General features: G+C 53.2%; 1 protein-coding gene across 1 annotated transcript in view; it reads left to right on the forward strand.

Moving 5' to 3' along the window:
• Positions 1-13,991, forward strand: part of GALNT17 (polypeptide N-acetylgalactosaminyltransferase 17) — a 209,367-nt gene extending 195,376 nt beyond the window's left edge. Inside the window, exons 8-11 of the mRNA XM_040082495.1 lie at positions 1,154-1,291; positions 2,890-2,985; positions 10,190-10,357; positions 11,361-13,991. Coding sequence (XP_039938429.1) covers positions 1,154-1,291; positions 2,890-2,985; positions 10,190-10,357; positions 11,361-11,489 — 531 coding nt within the window. The 3' untranslated portion in view covers positions 11,490-13,991. The remainder of the gene's footprint in view (positions 1-1,153; positions 1,292-2,889; positions 2,986-10,189; positions 10,358-11,360) is intronic.
• Positions 13,992-17,540: the final 3,549 nt, after the last annotated feature.

Here is a 17,540-nt window from a genome sequence, read left to right on the forward strand (position 1 = left end):
TGCCTGTCTCCACTGAATCATCTTTATTTTTACCTCTCAGTGGCACATGGAAACGGTGTCTCTTCTAAAGCAGAGTGAATAATTCATTAGGAGATCATTACAAGCGTTGTAATGGAAAATTACTTTCCCAGTTGTGTTTAATGATCGCTGGGAAAGACAAGAGCAGGAGCTCAACCAGAGTGGAAGCCCAGGCACCTGCAGGAAAAAGGAGCTGCTGTGTGCCTGCCTTTGGCTTCCCTGCTGCATTAGCTCCCCAAATTCCATGGTGGAGTAAAGGGGGGCAGCTCTCCAGCCCTGCCCCGGCTCCTGCAGGGTTATTCCTCGGGGACAGCTTTGTCTGCAGGAGCTGTGGGGTTCTGCCGTGTCTCCAGGGAGACCATTCCACCCTGAATTGCCCAAATTGCCAACAGGTTTTGCTGAGGTTCAGCCTCAGCTTTTCTTCCCGTGCAATTTTTATCCTTTATTCTCAGCTGTCTGCCTGTGCTATATTTGAATCTTAAACCTTTCTTTCTTTCCTTCATTCTTTTCCCATTTATTTTACACCTTTTACCTGTCCCATCCTCTGGGTTGTGTCTCAGAGGAGTCATGGAAGGGTCTGGTGCTCAGTGCCCAGCCCGGGTTTGCATTTCCATCTTTTAAATCCTGATATCCACCTGCTGCTAAACTCTCCTGGATATCCTGTGCCCCAGAACCCAAAGAGAAGGAGGAATTTTTTTAAAAAATACCTTGTTTAAAAATTCAGATCAGTCTTTGTCAGATGGATCCAAACCCAGGAGAATCAGGAGAAGACTCCCCACTTGTTTCCCTGCACTTCTCAACTTTCCTCCAAACCTTTTCTTCTCCCTTTGGCTCCTCTTTGGTAAATTATCCCTGAGGACCAAAGCCTGTCCAGCCTCAGCCCATGGCCATTGCAACGGGGCCCTCAAAACCCAGCAGAGAAATTGTCCCCCTCTAGCTATGTCTCTGGAACTCACATCTTCCTTCTGATGATTTCAGCCCTGGACACACATCCCAGAGTTCCTGGAATTACTCAACCACGGGCAGTTCCCAGGCAGTTTGGAAAGGATCTCAAAGCTCAGTGAAATACTTTCATTTTTACCTTTTTTTTTTGAAAGTGTGACCATTCAGTGATGTCCTGTTGTTGCTTTTCCAGAATCCAGGGATTGACATTGGGGATGTTTCTGAGAGGAAAGCCTTGAGGAAGAGCCTGAAGTGTAAAAATTTCCAGTGGTACCTGGACCATGTTTATCCAGAAATGAGGAGATACAACAACACCATTGCTTATGGAGAGGTAATTTACTCCCTTAGCTCAGCCTGCTAATATTTACAGTCCCCGATGAGAAACAGCCTCAAAGGAGAGGAGTCTGAATCAAAAATGACTTTTTCTGTGTAATCATCTAAATTTGTATAAATAAATCTGCTCCCAGTTTCTTCTAAAAACCAGTTTGGGGATTTGTTGCGGATCTTGAAGACTGTATAAAATAAAAGATGTTAATACACCATTTAGTGAATTGACAGAAATTATCCATGACTCCATGGATTAAGCAGCTGTATTTGTACTTTTAATACACAGGCGTCTTCTAAAACCCTGGTGACTCCAACTCAGCCTAATTCCTGAAAAGGTCTCGGGAGGATTCAGTGCCTTGTCACAACAGCTTAAGGACAAGATAAAATAAGGCACTTAATTCAATCTCTGCTGGCTTTGAAACCATTCTGGAAATATAGAAAGAGTCATTTATGGGAACTAATAACAAATACTCTGCTGCAATGAAATTGATGGAGTAGTGGCACTCGGAGTAGGCTCCTTGAAGCCTGGGCACCCCAGATGGGTTATTCACTTTAGGAAAGATTTGTTCTCAAAGTTTCTTAAGGCCTTCAAGCTAAAACCTCCCAAAAAAATTCTGTTTTCAGAGAAAATAAAATTTCAGAATGGTTTTGGGTTGGGAAAAATCCTAGCTGGAACAAGGATGTGATGATTCCAAGGTGATCCTTGTTCCAGCTGGGCTTTTTTCCCTGCCTTGTTGAGCAGTTTGAGATTTCACTGAGATCTGAGTGGTTCTGCATTGATTTCAGGCTCCTGGCATCTTAAACCTGGGTTTGTCCCCACCACCTGTGACCTAACACAGAACCAGCCATATCCAGGGATGCTGCTCCTTGGAATGGGGATTATTATATTAAAGCAGTTGTCATTAGCCCTGGAATTAAAGATTGGTTTAGTGCTCTGTAAGTTTTCTTTGGCTGATTGTTCCTGGTGATAAGTGAGAGTTAGAGAGGCTAGAGAGGGCTGAGCATCAGTTTCCTGCTTATCTCTGCTAAGAGAGGGCTATAATTGTGCCCCATTTATGCCTTAACTCTGCCCATTTTATGCCTTAACTCTGCCTCTTTTTGTGCTACAACTCTGCCCTTTTTGTTCCATAATTCTGCCCTTTTTGTGCCATAATTCTGCCCCCTTTTTTTTGCCATAACGCTGCCCTCTTTGTGCTCTAATTCTGCCCTTTTTGGGCCTTAACTCTGCCATTTTTTTCTGCCATAACTCTGCAATTTTTTGTGCCCTAACTCTGCCCCTTTTTCTGCCATAACTCTGCCCCTGCTGACCCTTAACTCTGCCCTTTTTCTGCCCTAACTCTGCCCCTGCTGTCCCTTAACTCTGCCCTTTTTCTGCCCTAATTCTGCCCCTGCTGTCCCTTAACTCTGCCCCTTTTTCTGCCCTAATTCTGCCCCTGCTGTCCCTTAACTCTGCCCTTTTTCTGCCCTAATTCTGCCCCTGCTGTCCCTTAACTCTGCCCTTTTTCTGCCCTAACTCTGCCCCTTTTTCTGCCCTAACCCTGCCCTCTTTGTGCCCTAATTCTGCCCCTGCTGTCCCTTAACTGTGCCCTTTTTCCCTCCCAGCTGCGGAACAACAAGGCCAAGGACGTGTGCCTGGACCAGGGCCCGCAGGAGAACCACACAGCAATCCTGTACCCGTGCCATGGCTGGGGCCCGCAGGTGAGGCTGGCACTGCCACAGCCACGTGGCACCGCGGGTGACAGCCTGGGGCTGTGCAGGGTGCCCGTGGCCTTCGCTCTCCAGTGTTAAAAACACCTCGGGTATCACAGGGAGTTTTCCCAGCCGCTCCTCCTGTGTTTTCTGGATTCCCATAATCCTGCCAGAGCTGTCAGGAAAGGTTTTGAAGGAAACTGGAAATCTTCGTAAATTGGAAATGTTGGAAAGTTGAAATTTTTGCAATTTGAAACAAAAACAACCAAAACCAAAACCCCATCAAACAAACAAACAAACAAAAAAACCACTTGCAATTTAAAATGAAATCTTCCAGACAAAGGTAAATAACAATAATCATGGACACAGTCTGAGTATTTCCTGCCCGAGGCCAGGTTGGATGGGAATTGGAGCACCAGGAACAGTGGAAAGTTGGAGTAAGGTGATCTTTAAGGTCTCTTCCCATTGTGGAATTACCTCTCTCCCACCCAGCAGAATAAACCCAGACTAATGGGGTAAAGAAAACAATTAGTGCTGTGGTAATGAGCCATTTCAGCTTGGCTGGAATTTGTTTTCCAGCACTTCTTTTGCCTCTCCAAAAGTTTGGGAGCATCTGGGGCGCAGCAGGCTCAAGGAGGTTCATTTTCAGCTAAAATGTACAGCTCAAGGAATGGGAAAGCATAAAAATCCTGTTCTCACTCCACAGTCACCCTGGACTAAGTGATCCCAGAGTTCATCTGAGCCTGAGCTGGGAGCTTGAAGAGCTGGGAGCCAGCTGAGGGGTGCAGAAAATCCCACTTTGGGTTACCCTTGCCTTGGACAAAGATCAGTCCCTGGGGCTGATGGAGTCCCTGCTAAACAGAACCTGCTCTTGCTCAAACACCCCATTTTTCTCTTAAATGGCACCGACTGCCTTTTGCACTTTGTGGCTGGAAATTTGAGCCTGTAAGTGCATTATTGTGTGAGAAACTGGATTGGGCTGACACTGGCTGCTGACCCTGGGCTTTAGGATGAATGGCTGAGAACAGGTTATTTATTTTTCCCTCGGTGTTATTGGGGTTAAACTTAACAATGTTTTCTTTCCCTGCCTGAAGTTCCGGAGTCAAATTTTGCTGGCTGCCTGGAGCTTGCCCATTTCATTTTTCCTGGTCTTCCCTCTCCACATTTTCCCTTCCCTGGGTCTCAGCTGAGAGCCAGCTCTTGGCAGATCCTTTGTTTCATGATACATCCAATTAATGAAATTCCTAGAAAATGCTGGTTTAAAGCAGCTATCAGCAAGAGCAGAAGCTTGGAAATGGCCTTTGTGGCACCATGAAGGAAATTGGACTGTCCCCACCACTGTTTAATTAATGGGCTGCAGGTTGTAATTTATGGCTGGGAATGGAATTAGAAGTAATGGAAACTCTGGTTTGTATATCTATATACTTAATTTTTATTTATTTATATGTGTATGAAACCCCACAAGGAGTTGTTGAGCTCCTTTGGAGTTCCTCAAATCCCAAAGCATACACGGTGTCCTAAAATCCCCCCTTCTCCTGTGGCTTCTCTCTCTCACGGGGCTCCGGCTCCGTCCTCGCCCCGGCTAGCTCGAGGGACAAACCACAGTTAGGAGGAATTTCCTCAGGGTCCCAAAAGCCAGGAGGCGGCTGAGAACCTTTCCCTTAGCAGAGAGAGCAGGACCCTGGCGATGGCAGAGGAAGGAGGTCTGCACTTGATCCGGGGAGTGAGACCAAGGCTTTATTCAGTCTCTCTTGTGTGGTGCTGCCCCAGACCTTCGCCCTCTCTGACTGCCCGAAACAAGGGACCTGACCACGTCTGGCTTCAGCTTATATCAGGGAAGGGGCTGGAGGTGGGGACAGGCCAATACCCAGTCAGGGAAAAGTGGGAGTGGAACAGGGTTGGATTACATTCCGGGAAGGGGACTGGGAACAGTGTGGGAGATGGGCTGGGGGAAGAGCAGGGACAAACTTCGGGATATTGCATTTTCTGGGAGAACAGGGGGGTACAGAACAAACCATTATGAAAACCAATATAAAAATGAAATAGAATATGAAACCAAATAACATACAGCAACATTCTCCCCTTGATCCCGGGGCCCATCCCAGCCATTTTGACATCCCAGACATTCCTTCCTTCAGAATAAAGAAACGATTTCACTGCCAGCCTTGGCAGGAATGAGAGGGGGAAGGTGTGGTTGTCACATCCTGAGGACAGCAGGGTCGTGGCTCCTGTTTCCTGCCACACCAGGGGTGGTGGGATTTTCTTGGATGCCCTCCCTCTTCCCAAATGCAGTGCCACCCCACCCCTCTGCCTGCGGATCCAGCTGGGAGAGGGGGAATGTTGGAGCTGCCAGGAGGGATTTGTGCCAGTTTGTGTCCTGTCCCCAGTTTCTGCTCTCTCCTGGGACTGCCCGTGGATTTAAGCTCAGCCTGGATGCAGTTCAGGGTGGTGGCTCTGAATGCAGATGAGATCTTGTCTTTACTCACTTGTCCCTCACTGAGTAAAATTTTGGGGATTTTTCTCTTATTTTCCCTTCAGCTTTCCGTTCTCCCTGCTTCCATTCACTTCCAGGTCAAATCATTATGAGATTCCATCATCATCCTTTTATCCTGTAATTATATTGAGGCTGCTGATGGATTTTTTTTTTTTCCTGCTTGATGGCTTCATCTTTGAGGCAATCCCTCATGGAAGCACCTTGCTGTAATGATGTATTACACTAATAATGCAGCGATAGCTCATTGCAGTGACACAGCTATGGTGATATATTAAGGTGATAGAAAGCACTGTAATGCTATAAAACTTAAGATAATGTTCACCCAGCAGAGCATTTCATTTAATTATAGGATAAAATATGTTTTGCCCATTTAAGCAGCAGAAGTTGAGGACAAAGCCATCAATACTGAGCTCATGGGGGACACGGCAGGAGCAGGGGTGACGAAACAGCACCCTTTAATCAGATTAAATTGTGGTAAAAGGCAAATCCTGAACATTTTACTGATGGCTGCTAATTGATGGTCTGCTCAGAGCAGAAGGGAAGCTAAACAACCCAAAATTATTTTCCAATAGAGTCAATGAAGGTCATCAAGGCTTTTATTTCCCAGGTGCTGGGATGTCTAATTAACTTTCTGCCATCCCTGAGATGCAGCCAGCCAGAAATCAAAATCAAAATCAAAGGAGATGGATTGGAGGTACAGCTTTGCCAGGGGGGATCAGCCCCAGGAGCAGCTGAGGGAGCTGGAAAGGGGCTCAGCCTGGAGAAAAGGAGGCTCAGGGGAACCTTGTGTCTCTGCACAACTCCCTGACAGGAGGGGACAGCCGGGGGGGTCGGGCTGTGCTCCCAGGGAACAGGGACAGGAGGAGAGGGAACGGCCTCAGCCTGGGCCAGGGGAGGCTCAGGTTGGACATCAGCAGGAATTTCCCCATGGAAAGGGTGGTCATGCCTCAGCAGGGGCTGCCCATGGAGGTTTGGAGTGCCCATCCCTGGAGGTGCCCAAGGAAGGGCTGGAGGTGGCACTCAGGGCTCTGGGCTGGGGACAAGGTGGGGATGGGGCACAGCTTGGACTGGATGGGCTTGGAGGGATTTTCCAGCCCCAGTGATCCTGGGATTCCCCCCAGGGACAGCTGAAGGAGGGAACATGGCCAGGTACAGTTTCCTGGAAAAGGTTTTATGGAAGGATGTTCCAGGAGCTGGGAGTGTCAGTCAGTGCCTCTGGCTGGGGATGTGGCTGTGGGCCACTCTACCCGATGAAGGGGTTAAACACTTCATCACTTTGGACCACTTTGAAATGCTTGGCTTGGAAATAGTTTTAAACTGTTTTCCCTTGATCCTTTGTCTTGGGTCTTTCCCTTGTTTCCTGCCCTGTCCCAGGCTGGGTTGGGGCCCCTGGCACAATCTGGAGAGGAGCTAAATAACAAAAGATGAATTAAGGCTTGGAATTAACCTCTCCTGTGAGGAGAGGCTGGAGAGCTGGGGGTGCTCACCTGGAGAGGAAAAGGCTCCAGGGAGAGCTCAGAGCCCCTTCCAGGGCCTAAAGGGGCTCCAGGAGAGCTGGAGAGGGACTGGGGACAAGGGCTGGAGGGACAGGACACAGGGAATGGCTCCCACTGCCAGAGGGCAGGGCTGGATGGGAGATTGGGCAGGAATTGTTCCCTGGAGGGTGGGCAGGGGCTGGCACAGGGTGCCCAGAGCAGCTGTGGCTGCCCCTGGATCCCTGGATTGCCCCAGGCCAGGCTGGACACTGGGGCTTGGAGCAGCCTGGGACAGCGGAAAGGGGTGGAAAGAGATGATCCTTAAAGTCCCTTTTCCTCCCAAACCATTCTGTGATTCTCTACAGACATCCCAACAGAAGAAAATCCCATTAATGTTGTAGAAGCGTGGTGGGACTTGCCCTCACAAGTGAGGATGGGATTTTTGGGGTTAATCCCCCTCAGGTTTGGCTTTGGGGCTGCAGTGGCTGAGGCTGTGCTGTGTTTGGTGAGTGTCAGGCCCCGTGCTGGCGCTTGCCTTTCCCTGCTGTTTCCAGCACAGATCTCACCTCTGCCAGATGCATTTCCTGCCTCGTGCCTCTCATCCCTGCTCTTTTCCAGCTGGTCCCGCAGCCCCGTTCCCTTCCCTTCCTGGGGAAGGATTGCATTTGTGCTCTACTTACTTTTCCCAGCACATTAGGCAATAAATGTCAGAGCAGAGATCCTGGTGCCTCGTGGGCATCGGGCCAGCTGTCTGGGGACACCCCCGCAGAAACAGGGGATGGCAGGGGCTGGCACTGCCCATTTGGGACATCCGGATCATTTCTGCCTCTGTGACAGCCAGGGTTTGTTTGTCTTTGCCTTTATGCAACTTTTCCTTCCTGCAAGACAAGAAGTGTCATCAGAGAATCCTGGAATGATCTGGATTGGAGGAACCTCAGAGCCCATCCAGTGCCACCCCTGCCATGGCAGGGACACCTCCCACTGTCCCAGGCTGCTCCAAGCCCCAGTGTCCAACCTGGCCTTGGGCACTGCCAGGGATCCAGGGGCAGCCACAGCTGCTCTGGGCACCCTGTGCCAGCCCCTGCCCACCCTCCAGGGAACAATTCCTGCCCAGTATCCCATCGAAACCTGCTCTCCATCGGTCTGACCTCTTTCCCCTTGTCCTGTCACTGCAGTCCCTGATGCAGGGTCCCTCTCTGGTTTCCCTGGAATCCCTCCAGACCCTGGAAGGTGCTCTAAGGTCTCCACACAAGCTCCTCTTCCCCAGGTGAACAATCCCAGCTTTTCCAGCCTGGCTCCAATCCCCAAACTTCAAGGTCCTCCTCTGGCCTTGCTCCAACACTTCCATGTCCTTCCTCTGCTGGGGGCACCAGAATGCTCTGAACTGGGTGCTCAGATGACAGCTCAGATGAGTTCCACAGCTGAAACCCCTCTGCCAGGCTGAGAGCACGGTGTGGCTCAAGGCTTGGCCCACAAACACATCCAGAGGCCACGAGGATGGGGAAGGGTCTGGAAGGGAAACTGTGTGAGCAGCACTGAGGGCACTTGGAATGTTCAGCTGGAGGAGACTGAGGGGAGACTCATCATGGTGACATCGTCCCATGTAGGAGGAGGAGGAGCAGACATTGATCTCTGCTGGGTGTGACAGGGACAGGACCTGAGGGAACAGCTGGAGCTGGGCCAGGGCAGGGTCAGGCTGCAGATCAGGGAAAGGTTCTTCCCCCAGAGGGTGGTGGCACTGCCCAGGCTCCCCGGGGAATGGGCACAGCCTGAGGCTGCCACAGCTCCAGGAGCTCCCAGGGATTCCCAGGGTGGGATTGTTGGGGTGTCTGTGCAGGGACAGGGGTTGGACTGGATGATCCCTGGGAGTCCTTTCCCACTCAGGATGCTCCATGATTCTGTGATTCTGTCTTGCAGAGGCCTTTGGGGACAGAAGGGCGCATCCTGTCCAGAGAGGATGGGATGCGGCAGCTTTGTCCCCAGAGCAGCTGTGGCTGCCCCTGGATCCCTGGCAGTGCCCAAGGCCAGGTTGGACACTGGGGCTTGGAGCAGCCTGGGACAGTGGGAGGTGTCCCTGCCATGGCAGGGGTGGCACTGAGTGGAATTTAATGTCCCTTCCACCTCAGACCATTCCAGGATTCTGTGATCAAGGTTTGGGCTGCTCCTGACCCCTCCTGTGGGGAGCACCTGGCAAATGAACATCAGGGGCATGTGAGGAGCTCAGGGCCTGCTCTGATACACGGCATTTTCACTCCAGCTGTAGCTCCAGCAGCACCTGGGAGCAGAGCCAGCCCCACCCCAAGGGAGCTGGGCACCCTGACGGGGCCTGGGTTATGAGCAGCAGTCCGACCCTGTTACATTGTTTAAACTTGATTTCCAGTGTTTAATTATCACGGCCCAGATAACCCAAACTCCCGGTGGGATTTACTGCCTCTTCCCTGGCATCTGGGTCACAGATATGCTCAGTTAATTAATGTGCTGAATCCTCCTTATTTGTCTGCTGGATAATGGCCTGATTCATAATTTAAAAAAAAGCAGCTGCGGAGATCTTTCCCTTGAACTATAAAAGGAAGGACGCTGCTTCCCTTCTCCTCACTCCAGAATTTAAATGTGTTTCGGGAAATATTTTGGTGGCATTCCTTGAAATGGAGCAGTCCTTTGTGTGCCGGTGTCTCCGAGGGCATCGTCCCTGCCTGCTGCTCCCATCCTGTGTCCCCTGGGAGCTGTGGGCAGTTGGATCCTGTGGGAATGGCCAGTCCTGAGCCTTTCCCAGGGCTGAGCCGTGGGGAGATCCAGGCTCCCGTCCCGGTTCTGGCTCCTCTGGCTGGTGCTGCTGCCCGGCTGGAGCCCTGGAGGCTGTGCCAGGCACCCAGAGGCACCAGCCCAGCCAAGGCTGGCTCACCCAGCACGCCAGGAGCTGTGCCAGCAGGACCAGCCAGGTCAGCTGGAATCCAGAGGAGACCATCCATTCCCCATCCCACAGCATTCCAACAGGCTGCAGGAGCTGCTCCAGGAGGGGTTTAAGGCTTGGAATTATTCCTACCCCTTCCTGTGTCTGAGTTCCTCGCCTGCACCTGTAAACACCAACCCCAGCCAGGGACAGAAGGCTGGAGAAGGTTGGGATTTATCCCTTCCAGCTCTGCTTTCCCAGGGCATTTTCCCAGGGGCCGTGTGCTGTCTTTCCTGTCGCTCTGTGCCGATGCTCTGGTGTGCTGAGGGTGTCCCTGCTGTCCCCTGTCCCCAGCTGGCTCGGTACACCCGGGAGGGGTTCCTGCACCTGGGCGCCCTGGGCACCACCACGCTGCTGCCCGACACGCGCTGCCTGGTGGACACGGGCAAGAGCCGCTTCCCGCAGCTGCTGGACTGCGACAAGGTCAAGAGCAGCCTCCACAAGCGCTGGAACTTCATCCAGGTGTGTCTGGGGCTGCCCTCGGGGGCTCCTCTGCCTCCCGAGCCCTGGGGGGACACAGCTGGAGGGGTGGCGTGGGACAGAGGGGAAACGGTGCCACGGGACCTTGAGACGCTTGAGCGTGTCCAGAGGTGGGCAGCGAGGCTGGTGAGGGGCTTGGAGCACAAGCTGTATGAAGAACGACTGAGGGAGCTGGGGTTGTTTATCCTGGAGAAAAAGAGACTCAGAGGTGACCTTGTCACTCTCTACAACCTCCTGAAGGGTGGCTGTGGTCAGCTGGGGGTTGGTTTCTTTCTTCAGGCAACAACAGACAGAACAAGAGGACACAGTCTCAAGCTGCGAGAAGAGAGATATAGGCTGGATATTAGGAAAAAGTTTCTCACTGAAAGAGTGATAAAGTACTGAAATGGCTTGCCTGGGGAGGTGGTGTATTCACCATCCCTGGATGTGTTTAAAAAAAGACTGGATGTGGCACTTGGTGTCATGGTCTAGTTGAGGTATTAGAGATGGGTTGGACTCGATGATCTTGAAGGTCTCTTCCAACCTAAAAATTCTGTGATTCTGTAAATTCCAGGACCTGGGGCACAGGGAGGAGGTTAAGAGGGATCAGGGCAGCATTTCAGGACAATCTCTAATCAGTTTTCCTTTCTGGTAGCAGAAAGGTGGATCTGGTCATGTCTGGTCTGCCAGTGACTTCCAGATTCTTTTGTTTCTCATGGATGAAGAGTGAAATTCATTCACACACTTGTGTCCCAAGGCAGAGTGTAAATCCTACAGCTCTTACAGCTGTAGTGTCCCACGTCCCAGCAGCTGTGGGATTTAAAGGTTACAGGTGTCCCTTGGGTGCTGTCAGGAACAACGGATGCTTCTTTATTTATTTAATTGTTTGAATTGCATTCCCACCCAGCTGAGCGCCCCTTCCAGGGCTGCCCTCCTGGTCCTGGTTTGCTTCCCAGACAATCAATATTTTCCTTTTTCCATCTTTTCCCGTCTCCTCTAACTGCAGAACGGAGCCATCCTGAACAAGGGCACGGGCCGGTGCCTGGAGGTGGAGAACAGGGGCATGGCTGGCATTGACCTGATCCTCCGCAGCTGCACGGGGCAGAGGTGGACAATTAAAAACATCATCAAGTAGAGGCTGAAAGAGTCAGGGGAGTCTGACTTGAGCCACGGCTGATGGGGACTGATCCGCCTGGACTGCTTTGAAAGGATGGAAACCAACCAGAGCTTTACTCTCGTGCTCCTAGGAGAGGACCCGGGGGAGATGTGCATTTGTGGCTTTATTTTTATCAGGTGTGAGTCTCCCCCAGCTGATCCCAGCTGCGTGGAGCTGGCTCAGAGCTGCTGCTCCCTCTGGCCAGCACTCCAAGAGGTGCCCCATTCCCTGCTGCAGCGGTCTGGGAGCGTTTACTGACGGAGTTTCTGCTTTCCCACACAACTCCAGGCTCTCCCAAAGGGCTGGGGAGGTTTGCACCACGACCCTGGACAGACCTGCCTGGCATTTGTGGAAACTGAGGGGCCTGGGAGAGGAGAAGGTTTCCAAGCCCCAAAGGAGCCGAGTCTGAAGGATGTGGTGTTTTGCTGGGTCCTTGTTCCCTTTTCCCTTTCCTGCCCCTGCATCCAGCAGCCCCTTTCCTGAGTTTTTGGCGAAGCAAAACCCCAGCAGCTCCCAGGGATCTTTCCAACCCTTAATCACAGACGTCACCCAAAAAACCACAGTGGAATAAATCCCCTGACCCCCCTTGCCCCCCTCTCCATCACCCACACGCTGCTGGCCGAGCCGGCCCCTCCTTCATGGAGACCCCGGAGGGATTCCCCTTGGGAATGCCCTGGGATGTCTGCCTGCCCTCCTGGGTGACAGCAGGAATGTCCTCTGAGGCTTGAGCACCCCTGTGCTGCCTGGTCAGGCCTGGCCAAGGTCCCCAGAGTCACTGGAGCCCTTCCCGAGCTGTGGAAGGGACAGGGAGGGAGGCCAAGGCACCAACAGGTGACAGCTTGGCTGGAATTCTTGGCCCTGAAGTCACTTCAGGCTCGTGACTCTGGTGGAGGGATCTCACCTGATTGATCTTTGGCTCACAGTAACCTGGGTACCAAATCTTGGCTACCAGACCCACCTGGGGGACCGCTGCTTGGTGTGGCTGCCTGGAAAATGGAAACACGACCCTGCAGAACTGCTGTACGTGGATGGACACAGGCTTTGGTCAGCAGGGAGGAGAAACCAGCCCATCTCCTGTCCTTCTCCCAGCATAATCCTCTTTGTGGCTGCCCTCTGGCTAGGGTGCACTAAAATAGATTAATATATGAGATGTATGTGTAAATATGTTTCCCAGGCTGGGATGTGCACAGAGTCCTTTGCTGCAGAGCACTCATGCCTGTCTTCCATTTGCATCAGGATGAAGCTCCCTGGATGTTTAACAAGCTGAATTTCCAATGCCATGCAGCAGGTTTATAACTGATGTTTTAGTAATTTATTGAACAGAAGCAGATCTATTTCATTGTTCCTTCTACAGCAGCGAGCATCACCTAGGACTGATTGTTCATTTAGGCTTTACAAGGCTCCTTTCACCTCTGGGGCTGACTCTGATCTTTCCCCTGCCTCCCTTAATGAAGTAAAACCTCTTAGCTGTCCTGACTTGCAGAGTAGAGAGTCAATGTAGAATTTTGCTCTCTTTTTCGCTGTTGCATCATCTCTTGTGTAATAAATTTGAGCACTTCCAAACTCGCTATGACCACAGGTCTGTGGATGCATGAGCCAGCTCTCCTTGCCTTTGTTGCTGCCTCCTAAGGGAAGCAGTTTCCTGGTGACTCCAGGAAACCCTGAGGGCTTTGAGAGCCCAGAGCTCTGGTCCAACTGCTCAAATGCCCTTAAACTGAGCAAATATCAGAGGGGAAAGCCTGTGTGGGTCAGGATAAGTAACCAGCAGCGCCTGGGTGTTGTCTGTGCTGTAGCTCAGCCCAGCTCAAGCCCTGCCAGTGCCCGGGTGGCAGCAGATGGCTTTTGTCCCATGGCACAGAGGTGGGGTGAGGTGCCCCTGCCCCCAGCACGGGCTCTGCTCCCGCAGCAGGGCTGGATGTGATGTGTGGCTGCTCCCTGGCTGCATCCTGCCTGTGCTGAGCCCCTGGGCAGGGGGGCCTGGCCCTGGTGTCCCTGGTGCCGCTGCCATCCCCGTGCAGGTGGCACAGGACGCCCGGGGCACGAGGATCCTGCTGCTGCCGAGCTCCGGAATCCTTTGGAATGTTCAGGCTCAGACCTGCCTCTCCTTCGCGCCCCAGAAGGAGAAGCGAGCCCTGACTCAGCACAAGGAAGGGGGGGTGGAGATGAACCCTGGGCTCCAGGAGATGAGCCCTGGGCTGGGGCAGAGCCCCCGGGAAGTGTTGGCCCCTTCTCCCTGCTCCAGCCACAGCTTCCAAACGACTGGAAACAGGAGCAAAATCAGGCTGAAAAAGTGGGAATTTCCTCTGCTGTTCTGTCCTGACACGGTTTGTGACTGCAGGGTGACCCCAGGGCCGCACCCCCACCCCAGTGAAATCTGTCTGAGGTCTGGGTCTCGTTGTTGCAGTCTCGCTTATCTCTAATCATCTGTTAATTGCTTTAAGAAGTGATCTCCGAGTGATTCTTATTAAATATCTGATTTGAGCCTTGCCTCTTGAGTGATTTTCAAAAGATTCTCTGCTGCTGAGATACAGAGGCAGTCATTCCTCTCCCTTACTCATTTAATAGAAAAGTGCTGCTGTTTTAATGAAACTTCCATTTTTAAAAGAAATGGAAATGAAGGCGAGATCAAGAGAGATGGTGGGCACGGATTAACTCCCATCCCATCCATCCCTGCTGCTGCCACTCACCAGGATAACAGTCACAGCCACAAGCTGCAAAGAGATGGAATGTGGTCAATAAAGCATCACTGGCGTTCCTGAGCCCGGGCTGGGTGTCCCTAAATGTTCCTGGGTGTCACCTGGAGCTCGGGGCACTCCTTGAACCCATTCCTTCCTTCCATCTTCTCCTGAACACCGGCTTGGTGCTTTCCTGCCTGGGGGAGAAGGGTCTGGGTGTAACCAGAGGGAGCAGCAGCTCCTGCCCCGGGCTGGGGCTCGGCAGGTGAGGGCACCAGGTGGGTCTCACCTGGGCAGGGCCACATCCAGCCACAGGGCTCTGGCAGGATGGCACAGGTTGGAAACCTGAGCCCTTGTGGGGAGCGTTTTACACCCTCGGGGCTTTCTCAGGAGCAAGATCCATGTTGGAAAATGGCTCAATCTGCTTCAGAGGAGATGGAACCGTGGAATCCCAGAGTGATTTGGGTTGGAGGGACCTTAAAGCTCATCCAGTGCCTTTCCACTGTCCCAGGCTGCTCCAGCCCCAGTGTCCAACCTGGTCCTGGGCACTGCCAGGGATCCAGGGGCAGCCACAGCTGCTCTGGGCACCCTGTGCCAGGGTCTGCCCACCCTCCCAGGGGACAATTCCTGCCCAATCTCCCATCCAGCCCTGCCCTCTGGCAGTGGGAGCCATTCCCTGTGTCCTGTCCCTCCAGCCCTTGTCCCCAGTCCCTCTCCAGCTCTCCTGGAGCCCCTTTAGGCCCTGCACGGTCACACTGAGCTCACCCCAAAGCTTCTCCTCTCCAGGTGAACATTCCCAGCTCTCCCAGCCTCTCCTCCCAGCAGAGCTGCTCCATCCCTCTGCTCATCCTGGAGCCTCCTCTGGGCTCCTGCAGCAGCTCCAGGTCCTGCCTGTGCTGGGCCCGGGGCTGGGGCAGCTCTGCAGGTGGGGTCTCACCTGAGCACGGGGGCACAATCCCAATCCCTCCTCTGTGCCCTCTCTGGGATCAGCCCCGGGCTGAGGGTTCAGGGCTGGGCCATGTCCAATGTCACCCACAGCAATCCCAGAGCCTCTGACCAGGGCTGCTCCAGCTGCTCATCCCAGTCAGGATTGATCCCAGGGGCTGCCCCAATTTCAGCCTGGCCTTGTTAAACCTCCTGGGATTCCCAGGGGCCACTTCTGCAGCTGTCTGGGTCCCTCTGGAGGGTCCTGTCCTCCAGAGGTGTCACTGCACCCTCAGCTTGGTGTCACCTGCTGAGGGTGCCCTTGATCCCTTCGTGTGTCGCTGATGATGATATTTAAATACCACAGACCCCAAACTGACCCTGAGGGCACTACTGGTCACACCACTGGTCACTGATGTCCAGCAGAACTCTGAGCCGCTGACCACGACCCTCTGCAGGCAGCAGGGACCCTTCCTGTGCAGGAGCTCTGTGCTGCACCTTCCAGAAGGTTCTCTCTAAGCCCTCAAATGAGGTTAACTCTGATTTCAAAGCCCAAAGTTGAACCCATGGACTCGCAGTGGCAAAGGCTCAGCTTGGGCACGGAGCAGTTTGGGCACTGACCCACTGCCAGTGGCCATGGAGCTGAGCACTCCGGGGTGGAAGCAGGCACTGGGAACTCTGCAGCTCCTCTTCACAGGTGGGAAGCCAGCCTTGCTTAGATTGGGACTGGGAAAAGCCTCTGTGGCCTTCAGGAGTCTCAGCTGGATTTCCAAGGATATTGGGATGAAGGATTGAGGCCTCTCCCCTTGCACTGCCAAACTTAAATGATCCTTCAGACATCAGAAAGACTTTGGGCTGCTTCAGGGACAGAAATAAACCCTTCCAGCTGAGAAATGGAGGGGGCTGAGCTCATTTTACTGCAAGGCCAAGATCTTGAGGGGTGGCTGATCCTGAGTGTTGGGGGCAGGTGGTTCCTGGAGTCATTGTTCTTATAAATCAAATTCATGATGGCTTTAATTCTTCCTGCAGGCACGAGCCACACGACCCCTGGAGCCTCCTCAGCTCTCTCAGGAGCTCAGCAAAGTTGGCACTGCCGGGTTGGGAATCTCGGCTGAGCCTTTTGACAGCAACAAAACCAACCCAAAAGCCAGCAGGAATGAGGAGCTTCAGAGCCCAGCGATCTCCAGCCGTGCAGGGAATCCTGCCAGGAGCAGGGGCTGCAGTGCCACATCCCAGAGGATGAGTGACAAACGCTGCCCAGCTCAGCCGCTCCTCACCCCGGGAGCAGCTCGGGTGGGGATTTATGGCAGGGAAAAGGGTCAGTTCCCATCTCCTGCGGGCTTGGGTGACTCCTGCAAACCCCAGCGGGGAATTTGGCCCAGGTGCTTTGGATCCCGCTTGGAGCCGAGCTTGGCTGTGCTGAGGGCAGTCGGGAAGGAGCAGCCTGGGCTCCAGGGGCTCCTGCAGTGCCAAATATTCCTTTAGAAGCTGTTCAGGACTCGCTGTCTGCAGCAGCCACCCCGATCTCTGTGTCAGGAGTTGTTCCTCTGACAGAAGGCAAAGAACAGGGGGAGAAATGGGATAACCCTGGGAGCTTTCCAGAGGAGGAATTCTTACCTCAGTCCCATCTGGTGGCTCGGAGGTGTGAGGGGTAAGAGCTCTCCAAATGTCTCTCCTGGCTGTTGTAATCCCAGGTTTTATTGTTATGGGCCAGAACCCAGGCAGGAATTGATTTCCAGTTGTGCTCGTGGAATCCCCAGCCTGGGGGGAAATGATCCTGAGGGGCACAAGGGGCTGAGCTGAGCTGCACAGCTGCACCCAGCACCAAAGCAGTGGCAGCAGCCGGAATTCTGAGGCTGGAAGGGCCACCCCAGGGATCCTTCCAGCCTCCCAAGCTCCCACCAGGAGCTGGGTTGTTTCCTGCAGGGTTCCCCACCGTGGAAAAAGTGCCTGAAGCCTCATCCTTGGAAAACTGGCCCAGGAATGCAGCTCTAGGTAGCGAGACAGAGCCCAGGGATCCTTGGCAGTGCAGGAGCTTCCCGAGGCTGTGGAGATGCTGAGCTGGGAGAGCTGGGGTGGGCATGGCCTTGGCTGCTGCCAGCCACCCTCTAGAGCGTGGCAGGGCGAGGAAATCACACGGAAAAGCTCCTGGGGTGGGAGAGGGCACTCAGCAGGCACCGCCATGGGCAGGATAGTGATTTGGGGAACAATAATTTGATTAATTGCAATGACAGATGGTGTGGGTGGTGAGAGGCCAGCTGAAACCCCCACAACGCTGTTGGCCAGGCTCACCTGCACTCGGTCAACCCCAGCTCTGCCATCCCAGGCAGGGCAGGTGGATGGGATGGGGGTTGGTCCGTCACACTTTGCCTGTGGATCCTTCCTCACACCTTCCCCCTGTGCCCCCCTGGGTCCCTCTCATGGGATGAAA

The sequence above is a fragment of the Hirundo rustica genome, chromosome 19, assembly GCF_015227805.2.
Source record: "Hirundo rustica isolate bHirRus1 chromosome 19, bHirRus1.pri.v3, whole genome shotgun sequence".
Taxonomy (NCBI): Eukaryota; Metazoa; Chordata; class Aves; order Passeriformes; family Hirundinidae; genus Hirundo; species Hirundo rustica.